This window comes from Danaus plexippus, chromosome Z (genome assembly GCF_018135715.1).
Source record: "Danaus plexippus chromosome Z, MEX_DaPlex, whole genome shotgun sequence".
NCBI lineage: Eukaryota > Metazoa > Arthropoda > Insecta > Lepidoptera > Nymphalidae > Danaus > Danaus plexippus.
This window is the reverse complement of record NC_083559.1, coordinates 2,206,688-2,219,344: the sequence shown is the minus strand read 5'-3', so window position 1 is coordinate 2,219,344 and position 12,657 is coordinate 2,206,688. Positions and strand designations below refer to the sequence as shown.

Here is a 12,657-nt window from a genome sequence, read left to right as displayed (position 1 = left end):
AGGTTATAATGAACATTTTTTTTCTTTAAAGGATATAAGTTTATTTGCTTTTAAATTTATCTGGGGTCATATATTTTTTATGTAATACATGTTGGAGTGATATATGCACTTGTGGATTGATTCAAGTGTGTGTGTTAAATTTAGTTTTTGTATAAAATACATAATAATTATTAAAAATAATATTTAGTTATAAATAACAAAAAGTATATAAAAGTCAAAAAAAGATAATATCCTTTTTAATCATATTATATTTATTTATTTATTATTTTGTATAAATTGAAGTACAATTCATGATCTATTTGTAATCATAATTACGCATCTACTAAATTAGGGTAGGTAATTATATAATAAACGGATATAATTTCAATGTATAATATTATATAAAGGTATGTTTATGCATACGTATAGAATAGCTTTCGTAATTGATAAACATGTTCTAATATAATATTACACATAACCATGAAGCTGTCACAAAATATTACTCCGTAACATGAATTCTGCGAGAGATTTGTATAATACTATAGAATAATTATGGTTTAGTTAAAGTGAACTGTGTCAAACTGTCATACTTTGTGATAGAACTTAAATAGTTAAACACAAATTTTGACGAAAGAACGACCGTATCATTGATGTCTCTATTCTTATTCACCTGTGTAAAACGTATAGTGAAAAATGTGTTAATGATTATCCGTATTAAATTTTAATTCCCTGTCACGAAATAATTCCTTAAATAAGGTAAATTATTTTCGCCTCGTTGTAAATTCCGTCACTAAAAGGTTATTTAAATTTTAAATCCTCGTGTTCCGTACACATTTTTAGTTTTTTTTTTATGTTGCATACCAATCGGTTTCTTATAAAAAAATCGTCATGTCGATTTTGTTTTTTTTTTTTTTTGAATGTGTGAGAGATGATTGGATTTTCATATTTGTTTCAGCTTTCCGTTGACAATGTGGCGTTGAGTACTCGCATCGAAAGCGGCGGTAACAGATATCTAGATCTCTCTGATACTTTCTATCTAGGTGGTATAGAATCTGAGAAACGACAAAGAGCCTTCGCTAGAGGCGTCAAAGCAGCTGATTCAAGTATCATGGTACATTGTTTTATTTGTTTCATATAAATAGTATTTTAACTGTAAAAAAAATATACTATCGTCAACGTATCGTCAGGGTTGCATCAAACCAATCGAGGTGGACGACAGGTTGTATGGTCTGCCTAACGCGGTCGTCACATACGGTATTAGTCCGAAGTGTGTTTGGTGGTACCCCTGCCAGAGCGCCCATCCATGCGTGTCACAGGCCGTCTGCGAGCAACACGGTCTAGATCACTTCACTTGCAAGTGTGATAGCGATCTCTGCATAAATCCCGACTACGCTGAAAAATATAAGGTTAGAAATAAATTTTAATTCTTTAAATGCTCTCTTTTATAATATAATACTTTACTTTAGAATAGCGGCATTTATATATTATGCTACCAACGATATCGTTGCCTGAATAGCGGAATGAGAAGAGAACCGGTTGGTCTTAAAATGGCAAATTATTATGTACTATAATCCGCCTTTTTATTTAATAGCCAGATTGCATTCGTTAATTACGTCAGCAAATCCAGTCAACACAGCTATTTAAAATGAAATTCATATACTACAAGTTGTTATAATGCACACGTTATTCACAAGTAAACATTAAAGTTCAAGAAAAAACATTAATGGGGTAATATTTTGTTTTATGATATTTTAGGTTTTTTCAAAATCGAGTAGCGAATTGGAACTGGTAACGTTATATCCTCTGACCGTCCAAGAGGGTGGTGTGGCTGTTATAACGTCACAGAACATAGATGTCGTATTGGATCACCATAAGTATGGCGTGCGTCCGTCTGGGGTACTGCTGCATGTGGCGAGGTCGCCACAACACGGCCGCATAGCCATAGACCTCTCGCTACAGAGGAATGCGCCACAGTATACAAATTATGTGGACGGTGAAAAAGCCAAACAGTTTTTCACGCTCATGGACCTTACCAGAGATAAGGTGATAATTATTATATAGCTATAACAATAAATCTGGCTACCGTATTGTCACGTTAGTTGATTTTATAAAAAAAATTTAAGACACTTAATACTAATATACCTCACTGGAGGACCCTAGAAACAGAGCAAATTTCCTTGTTTAGGATATTGCTTACTTTATTACATATTTCAGGAATTTAGCTCAGACAGCGGAGGCGAACACGATCTTCAGCATCTCTTTGACTTTGAAATTACGAAATGCGAAATTTATGAGTAAATACGAAAATTTGTTATTTGCAGGTTCGCTACGTCCACGACGGCTCAGAAAATCACCAAGACGCCATAGTATTAGAGATGGAACTCATACCAGAGACGAAGTTCACACTGCCAAGCTACCTCCAAGGTCGCAACACGTTTGTCCTACACGTTAACGTGACGCCGGTCAACGATCCGCCAGTACTGAATTTGTTGCCAGGGAAAATATTAAGATTGACCCAGGTATTGTTTTTCCAATTGTAGTTTTTTTTTTTTTTTTGTTAAATGCTGCCAGCCTTTCGGATTTGATGGCGTCATCAGAATAATATTATTTCACTTTTTAAAACATTAGTTCGCCTTACCATCAGTTGAATCTATTGAAGCATGTCTGAATATATATATTTTTTTATGCTGAATTCTTTTACTTGATGTGATTTTTTTCTATATTTTTTTCTTTCAGAATTCGTTGCTCGTCGCGTAATTTATTTTTAAGTTGCATTTGAGTAGTTGCATGCTTTTTTTTTTGGCTCAACACAAATAACCTTGATTTACAACTAATGCAGTGAGTATAAGAATATCATATATCAAGAAAATATTTATATATTTCAATGAATTAGTTTGAAGAAATTTAATACATTAAGATAATTAAGAACGACTAGTAAGTTTTACTAAGAAATAGCGTGATGCTTGACGAGAACTTGCATCTAATTAAAATACTACGCATATTTTGTTCTAAAATATAATATATATTTTTGCTTAATTAATAATGTAGATAGTACTAAGCTAATACACTGATTCTGCCTGAGATGATAATTTATGATAATTTATTATAAGTATAACAATATTTTTTTGAACTTTAATATGAAATTACAGGGAACACGAAAGGTTATAACCTCCGACATTTTGAAGGCAGAGGATCCTGATACACTGCCCGAAGATCTCTTGTATACCGTACTGCATGGAAAGAATGAAGCAAATAGGTAATTTAATTTAAGTTTCTATCAGTTCCCAGATTTTGTCGTGGCATTTTTTGTATGTATTAAGAAAAAAATATTTATCTTCGGTAATCGCTTAATACATCGCTTGTCTGCCAGTTAAGATCCCGTCGATTTCGGTTCCAGCCAGAAATAAACTCAGACAGATAGACAATAATTGCAAAAATTATTTTTTTTTTATAATTGAAATGTCCGTATTCATAAATGTTTATAAAGGTCGAACTATACAATCTAGATAAAAATCGTAAGGGTTTTTTTACTATCTCATTGTTCTGCAAACACGCTGTATATAATTTTTTCCCCAGCGGCCACATCGAGATGTCTGGTCAGCCTGTGGACTCTTTCACTCAGCAGGACATCGACTCCGGCATAATATCTTACGTTCACGGTACAACCAGCGATAAGCAACTGAATAAAACATCGCTGAGACTGACATTACAGGTATATATTTTACATATATGTATAATATTATCTGGGTTAGAAGATTTTAAGGTGTGATACTAGTAATAGTTATACTAGATCCTTGGAAATATTAAGGAATTGACTTCCTTTTTTTTTAAATATCTTTTGAGATATTTTAATCAGAACCTGCTTTGGTGACTACGTCACTTCTTCAGGACATTGCTTTTTGATTAAGAAAAATGTTAAAAAAAAACATTTGGTCGAATTGAGACCTTCCTCCTTTCTTACCAGCGATTTATATTCTCTTTAGAATCTTTTCAGTGCATCTTAAATTAGCCGCAACGAACAGACATAGGAAAAAAAAGTATGAAATTGTAAAAACACAAGACTAATGAGATCTAAGATTTTCGCGAGTATTCATTTAAATGAAACTAGTATTTTTCGGATTTACTACGCGGATTTTATTATTTAAAAACTACATAATCCCGACGTTTCGGTTACTTTGCAGCAACCGTGATCACGGGCAGACGAGGTGTGAATGTCAGACATTCACACCTCGTCTGCCCGTGATCACGGTTGCTGCAAAGTAACCGAAACGTCGGGATTATGTAGTTTTTAAATAATAAAATCCGCGTAGTAAATCCGAAAAATACTAGTTTCATTTAAAACACAAGACTGAATAAATAATATTAAATCATTATAAATAAAAATGTAATTTCTTAGTTTGGTATTAAAAACAATATATATGATTGTTCTAACTTTCAGGTCTCCGATGGCATAGAAACAAGCGGGCCGGGCGTCCTCCGCATATCTATAGTACCGCTACAAGTGCGTCTCGTTAACAACACCGGACTGTTCCTAGTGCATAACTCGTACGCCATAATAACAGCCGACAACCTGACATTCGCCACTAACGCAGACGAAACCAACGTCCAAGTCAAGTACGTTTATAAAATATTCATATTTTTTATCATTCACTCACCAAAATTGTTATTAATAAATTTTCAATGAAATTTATACAATATTAACAAAAAATATGTTTATAAGACATATGTTAGATTATTTTTCATGCTAAGTGCGTTAATTTCAGATACGACGTAGTGAAACCTCCTCAGTTTGGCGTTGTCGAACGTCTCCGAGTACTAGATGGCACTTGGCAGACTGTTGACACGTTCACCAGTGAAATGATCAGTTCCGGTAGAGTCCGCTACATGCATATATTAGGAAACCCATCGCACGATGAATTTAAAGTACGTTATGAAGTGTTCTCAGAGCTAATGTAATGTTTTGTTGCTCTACACCAGTCCTAATGAATTAGCAATTAGTGTGCAATGCATTTATTACACCCACATTTATTTATATTACAGTTCAAAGCCTCCGTCGGCACAGTACGGACGAACACTCTATACGATTTTCGATTGACTTTCATCAAACTCGAACTATATCAAATGACGAACGAAGAATTGGTTTTGAACAATACCAGGGAGGCGTTCGTTTCCGATCAACACTTGCGTTTCAAAACGAAGCCGCTCGCGCTGACGGGTGACAGGATACTATTCACAATAATTAAACCGCCGAAGTATGGTATCCTACATCTGTCGTCCGGTAAACATCATCTGCAACTGCACAGCACTTTCACACAGCACGATATAGATTCGGATCAGTTGTGGTACAGATTACACAGACGCGCATACTCTCACATACAGGACGAGTTCACTTTCGTGGTAGGGGCTACGGAATGTGAGAATATCACAGGAGTAATGACAATAAGACATGTGCCGGGCACATCCAGTAGCGATCACTTGTCAGGGAGGATACACACCACGTTGGAGAGATTGCAAGTCATAGAAGGTTCCAGAATGGCGATACCAGCTACTCACCTTAATTTCAGAACGGATTCAATAACCAACCTAGTGTTCAATATAACGCGACCGCCCAAACACGGCAAAATCGAAGTTATCACCGATCATTTGAAAATACTGAGAGACAATACCACGTACTTCACTCTACAGGAATTGAATTCCGACAGAGTTTATTATACCCACGACGATTCGGAAAGCAGGCACGATTCTTTTCATTTCATGGCATTAAGTCCTGAGCCGGAAGACTTTCAGTACGTTGGAGTTTTCCATATCGACATCATACTGAAAAATGACAATAGTCCCGTGCGGGCGAATGAAAAAGTGTTTCATATAGTCCACGGAGGGGCGAGGCTTATAATGGCTAGGGATTTGAGTTACACCGACGCTGACTTGGACACTAAGCCTTCAGACATAGTGTATACCGTACAGAGATTCACGAAAGATCCTCCAAACGGCGGCATATTCCGTGCAGATAATCCATCCGAACAAATTGCTCAGTTCACGCAGGACGACATTAATAAAAACCTTGTAATGTTTAAGCATCAAGGCAAAGAGTACGGCAAAATAGCGTTTTGGATATCAGACGGGCTGTTCGACGTGAACGGTAATTTGGAGATACAAGCTTCACCTCCCTTCATAAGAATGTATCCAACTAACGGTTCGATTGTAGAGAATGGTAAATCCGTTGTCTTAACTACCAAATACATGCAGGTAATATAATGGTTTAGTAGTAATTGTGTACCTTGGGGACACTACCACTACTACTTTTATATTTACAGGTGGACACTAACATGAATTGCCTTGAAGAAGATATCAGATACGAAATTATACAAGAACCCAAACAGGGGTCTATAGAAGTTGGTGAAATTTTGGGAGCAATTGCATTCACTCAATTGGACATAGCGGCTGGAAGAGTGGCCTATAAACACAGGGAACCGGAAACACAAAACGATGCTTTTAGGTTAGTTTGAATAAAACAATATGCCATATACATCAATATTATTCCTAAATATATATTTTTTTACAATGCTTAATAACATTTATTTGCAGGTTTAAAGTTACGTGCCTTGAGGCTTGGGGTGAGGGTATATACCCTATTAAGATATTTCCGTCCAGTTACTGGGAACCTCTAAAATTAACGAATAATAAAGCATTAGTTGTCGAAGAATCAACTAGCCTGAATATCACGAGAGATATACTAGAAGTAAGTTCTCAGTGATATTAAATAAAAAATAATAATAATAAGTATAGTATTATATTGATCGTGAATTTTATTAAATTAATTAACAGGTCATGCATCCGCAAATTGAACCTTCAAATATTCTGTACCAAGTCACCGATGGCCCGTACCACGGTTGGCTCGAAGTTACAGCAGTGGGTACGGTTGAATTGGAGAATTACAACGAGGAGCCAGTGCAAACTAAAGTGTTCGATCAATCTATCATAAACTCAAATAGATTAGTCTACGTACAGGCCGGTGTGAATCGAACCAGAGACAAAATCAAAATGGACGTAACCAATGGGATCGTTTGGCTCAGAGGAATAGAGCTTACTGTCATAATAATACCGGAGCATTTTTACGTAGTCTCCTCAAACCTGACGGTGGTAGAGGGGATGTCCGTCAGTATCAAGCAGGACTTGTTCAGTACGGTCACGGAGTACTACCGCGGGCGAGTCGTCTCCTACAAAGTTGTTCAGAATCCGAAATACGGCAAGATCGTTATGGATGAGCAGGAATTGACATTGCTGCCTGTGCTTAAGTTGAATTCCGGAAATATCGTGGTAAGGACATACTTATATTGAATTATTACAAATATTGCTAGTAATTTAGATGATAATCTGCAATGAAATCTTCTAGCTTCAAAAATAGACTTCCTAGTGATATTTGAAAGAAATGGAAATCCCTTTATATGTCCAACTAAACCTTTGTTCATTCATTTTATGAACATTTTCTACACACCTTTTTCCTTTATCAGTTTCAATTTAATTTCAGTACACTAATGACGGTTCTGAAGAGTCAACTGATGTGATAAAGTTGGTTGCGATAACAGAAACCGGTAAGGAAAGTGAACCGTTCTATCTCCGCATCAATATAGAGCCAGTTAACGATGAACCACCAATCGTGGCCGCTAACACCGGCCTTTGTGTGTGGGAAGGTGGCACATTTACGTTTACTAGAAATGAACTTTGTGAGTAAAAAAATAATGTAACGTAATGAATTTAATAAGTATAGTTAACATACTCTTAAAATATATGATATTTTACAGATGTAAACGATATTGACACGCCATTAAGAAACGTCACAATTAGGGTAGTGGATATTGTCTCTGGCTACATCGCCACACGAGGTGATCTAGACACTCCCATAGATCACTTCACACAAGCGGATATTGATAACAGATATGTCGTATTTGTTCATAAAAGTAAGTTTCACTCTATTATGTAATAAAAATATGTGTTTATTTTATTATTTTTCTTATATAAAACATGTTCCACTTGTTTTTTCCTTTCCAGACGGATCCAAGGGCAAGATGATATTTAACGTAACCGATGGTCTTCACGAACTATCAAAAATAACATTCCTTATAACGACAAAATCTGTGTCCCTTAAGCTGGTCAGAAAACATTCATTGCGAGTATTCCCTCTGATGAGAGAGCCGCTCAACAATTACCTCCTGATGGCGAAATGCACAGATCCATCCAGACCGATAGTTTTTAAAATTGTAAGAGCACCAGCTCTAGGTAGGCTGGTTATGCTGAGTGGGGATAACCATCACAGATCCGTAACACAATTCACACAGAGGGATATAAATGAAACAACAGTCTATTACGAACATACTCACCCATTTTCTGATCTTTATACTAACGACTCCTTCATATTTAAAGTCGAGGCGGCATTGGCTAAGCCGGTACTAGATCAAATCTTTCATATCGATATATCGGTGGCATCCGGTGGTTTGGCAAAGTATGTGAATATTCCATTGACCAAAGTCAAGGAAGGCGACAAAATTCCATTGCGTGTGAACGTGACTAATGTTATAACATATTTGGAGACACAGGCTGGTGTTAGACAACCACAAATTGAGGCACAGTGGTCGTTACCGATGCACGGTGTCTTAAATCCTTTGTTATCTTCGCTTACACAAAGCCAGCTAGAAGATGGTGTCGTAACATATGAGCATGATGACTCGGACACGGTTGAAGACAGTATAGATATGGCGCTGTATTTGCTACCAGATTATGTTCTCTTGTGTAATGTCACTATACCGATTCATATTGTGCCAGTAAACGATCAGCCGTTCAGATTGTTAACTGACACTCCACAAATACAGGTGGTGCAAGGAGAAAATTATACTTTAACTAAGAACGATTTGCTCACTGAAGATGGTGATACTGTGCCATCGGGTATACTCTATGATATAATAAGTGGCCCGACACAGGGTAGACTAGTCATGATGGATGAAAATCAGACACTAGATGAGGCGCAATCCATAAACAAATTCACCCAACAGGATATAAATGAGGGTAGGATTGTATATGAACATTCAGGCATATTGCAAACAGCGACATTCTATTTCCGGGTATGGGACGGAGAGTTCAAACCGACCTATACGGTTTTCACTATAGACGTCATACCAGTTATATTGAACGCGTCATCACTACATCCGATATTCTTGCAGCAAGGTTCAAACGTGGCGACTGTGGCACCAGATCAAATATATGTAGAGACCAATGCCAAAAAAGATAAAGTCTGGTACAATATAACAAGACAACCAGTTCACGGGATGATATACTTGGGAAGGAATCCTGTAACTTATTTTTCACATAAGGATATAATGGATAAAGTAGTCATTTATATGCAGAATGATATGACGGTAGCGAATGATAGTTTTGATCTGATCGCCTATGTCCATAACAGCAACGCCACACAGCCTTTCACCATAGACGTTGTTGTGCAACCGTTACTAGTATTGGGGGATTTGAAAATTATTGAACAGAAAACAAAAATAACATTAAATAATTTGGATGCGAATGAGTTGGCAAAACTAACAGCGAGCGATCCGGTTTACACGATATTGAGGAAGCCAAATTATGGAAGCATAAAAAAGATAATAAGAAGCTCTGGCGAGAAAACCAGTGCTAGGGAGAGGGAGATAGCGTATTTCACTCACGAGGACATTAAAGCTGGTGTCATATACTATGTGGCCAGGAAGAAATTGGCTGCTCTGAACGGTGTCCAAGACAGTCTTGGTTTCCTACTCGCTGCGACAATATTCCAACCAGCCACCGGTGAGCTTGATATTTATATCGGCAAAAAGGGTGACAAGAAAAGTTTACTGGGACCAAGCGATCCTGAAGGCCACGAAGGGATTCCGGTAAGATATTATTAATTAGCTTTGAATGGTAATAAAACATTTATAATATAACTACATTAGAATATAAATTATGATCAAAAAAATTTTTGTAAAAATATATTTTCTTGTTGTTTAGGTAAAAAATGGACAAACATCGTCATATTATATGATGGTGATAATGACGTTGCTTGGTGTACTCCTGGCTGTTATAATACTAGTCAGTCTATTGAAATGTCGTCGTTATATGACAAGGGATCAGAACGCCATGGTGAAAATACACGGGCAAAGTCAGGGCGCGGTTGCTCCTATACCCTTACCTCGACCACCGGATCACTTGATGCCGTCACCAACCCAAGCCAGTCCTCCTATAAAGAGGTGACAACTAAAAAAGTTTCTATATAATAGGAAATCAGTTTTTTTTATTTGTTTTTTATATTACATGGCATGTTTTCTAGATATGTGTCTTCGGAGCAGTCGGTACACACTGGCACCAGTACTCCTCTACCGTCAGGTGGTAGTGTAGCTTGTAAGGTGACCCCGTTAGCGGACGCTGGCCTTCCAGACCTCAACGCAAGGTATCCTTATGGAGCCGATGACCATACCGATGTGAGTTATTATATATGGACTAAGTAAGAAATATAAATCATTTGTTCATCTTAAGTATCCGCATTTTAATGAATTTCTATTAATGACAAAAAAACATCTTCATATATATATTGATTATGCGTAGAATGTCTAACTAATGTTTTTATAGGCGGAAGATTGGAGCAGCTATGAGGCTAGCGAGTCAGCCTTCCCGGTCCGCTCAGGCGGTGTCCCCACCAACCCGATGCTGCGCCGCAACCAGTACTGGGTCTGACCCATAGACAACCACACCCTGCCGAGGGTCAGGCAAGGTGCGAACTTGATCTATCAGAAAAAGTTTTCAGCTTAACATTACCAACATGCATTCTCTATGATATCATTGGCTAAAAAACATTTTTTCTTTCTTCTTGTACATTCGTCAATAGATGGCGCCGTCTATAATTATGAAAATATATTTCTGACCCTATTATTTAAATATAGAAATTAATTGTCAATATTCTAAAATAGTTTGATGTGAATATCGTTTTTTTATAATTTATAGAGGAGCCGATCCCTCTGCAGGACTGTCTGACGTTGAATCGTCGGCCTCCGAGACGAAGTGTCGACTTTGTTCCGACTCCATTCCTACTGAGCAACTATAAAGGTGAAAAATACACCAATTGCGAAGTAACGCTCTAAATACGCGGAGCACGGTCCTAGTTCTGACGCAGCCTCATATAATATTAACATTATATAATCTGTTGTATAATTTTTTGAACGAATTCCGTTCATTCATCGTCTGTTCTACACTGAATTTTTATATCTTTAAATTATAACATACTCATGGTTTTAACGAATTCAAATGTTAGTCGTGTTTGCCGTAATGTAAATTTAACAAGAACAAACACATAACCGAACATACCTAGAAAATAAACACTCAAAAACAGTCACCTGGTATACAGTACTGATACCGGGTAAAATAATTGTGTTTGATTATATCGTAGCGTTGGAACCGTAGAGGAATAAAACTTTAATTATTCTACGTACTTAAAATTTCATCAAATCGATTTGTACACGTGTAATTATTGTCGAATATGTGTAAAAATCGATTTTTATTATATTTGTCTACCTTGTAATCTGCCACATAAGGTCGTTATTTGCAAAACTCTACGTGAATTTATATACGATCTATGTAACAGATTTAGAAATAAGATTGAAAATTTGATTAACGTGTCTTAAAATTCTAAAAACGAGTATACCTGCCAAATAAATGAAACATATGCCAACATCAGTGCCAAAGTAATGTAAATATATATATATTGTACTTTTATTCACTAAATTTATTTAGTGCTACATTAGTGATATTCATAGTCTGATGTCTGATAGGTCATGTTTGAATTCCTTTTTTAACATTTAATAATAAGTTGATATGTAATGTTAAATTTATTGTTAGTTATGAATGTTCTAAGATTCTAACCTAGATGTAAGTTTATGCTTGTAAGTCATATGTTTTAAATCTAACACTATATGTAGTTGGATAATGTTTTTTTTTTTTTTTTTTTTGTAATCCATAGTTTAAGTTTACTCTGAGATTATTTGACAATAACAATATAACCGGTTGTAGTTTAAATTTTAACTGTACTCAGTTTTCTCAGGTTTAGGAATCCTTGTATGAAATATCAAATCATATATATATATATATATTTATGTGATTTTGATGTCTATTGAAAAGTATTGGGAAAAGTATTGCTGTATTCGTATATGTTTGAGCTTGAAATTACTATAATTGTATTATCGGTTCATATTTTACAGTTGTAATGATTATTATACGTGAAGTGGTCGGTGTTCACTGTATGTGTCAACTATAACTATCAATTACCTAGAAAGTTCTGTGTAAATAAAACTTCCAATATCCAAAAAAAAAAAAAATATTCTGAAATAGAAAAGGGAATAATGAGAATATATGTATATCAACATAGTCCGTATAGTTCAAAGCTTGGTAAGATAAAACCTTTTTGAATAAGGGTACGAATGTTGCAATAATATTAGTATAAAATAATTTTAATGTTGGGATATTAATTCAATTGTTATGACAACACTCAACCGTATTCTTCTCTAGGAGCTTGTTAGTGGAATATAAATGTTCGACATATATAATTTTTTTTCTATAATAAATAAATTATATAAACATTTTGAATAAACTTAATGAGAATAGCATTTTTTT

General features: G+C 35.7%; 1 protein-coding gene across 1 annotated transcript in view; it reads left to right on the top strand.

Annotated features, from left to right (window-relative positions):
- LOC116778152 (chondroitin sulfate proteoglycan 4) overlaps window positions 1-12,647 on the top strand; it is a 43,529-nt gene extending 30,882 nt beyond the window's left edge. The window contains exons 7-25 of the mRNA XM_061526043.1: window positions 935-1,090; window positions 1,167-1,385; window positions 1,735-2,022; window positions 2,301-2,498; window positions 3,129-3,235; window positions 3,556-3,691; window positions 4,418-4,593; window positions 4,743-4,902; window positions 5,020-6,225; window positions 6,294-6,475; window positions 6,565-6,718; window positions 6,805-7,296; window positions 7,508-7,703; window positions 7,782-7,937; window positions 8,029-9,890; window positions 10,006-10,244; window positions 10,325-10,475; window positions 10,624-10,765; window positions 10,996-12,647. Of these exons, the coding sequence (XP_061382027.1) occupies window positions 935-1,090; window positions 1,167-1,385; window positions 1,735-2,022; window positions 2,301-2,498; window positions 3,129-3,235; window positions 3,556-3,691; window positions 4,418-4,593; window positions 4,743-4,902; window positions 5,020-6,225; window positions 6,294-6,475; window positions 6,565-6,718; window positions 6,805-7,296; window positions 7,508-7,703; window positions 7,782-7,937; window positions 8,029-9,890; window positions 10,006-10,244; window positions 10,325-10,475; window positions 10,624-10,728 (6,183 nt within the window). The 3' untranslated portion in view covers window positions 10,729-10,765; window positions 10,996-12,647. The remainder of the gene's footprint in view (window positions 1-934; window positions 1,091-1,166; window positions 1,386-1,734; window positions 2,023-2,300; window positions 2,499-3,128; window positions 3,236-3,555; window positions 3,692-4,417; window positions 4,594-4,742; window positions 4,903-5,019; window positions 6,226-6,293; window positions 6,476-6,564; window positions 6,719-6,804; window positions 7,297-7,507; window positions 7,704-7,781; window positions 7,938-8,028; window positions 9,891-10,005; window positions 10,245-10,324; window positions 10,476-10,623; window positions 10,766-10,995) is intronic.
- The last annotated feature ends 10 nt before the right edge of the window (window positions 12,648-12,657 follow it).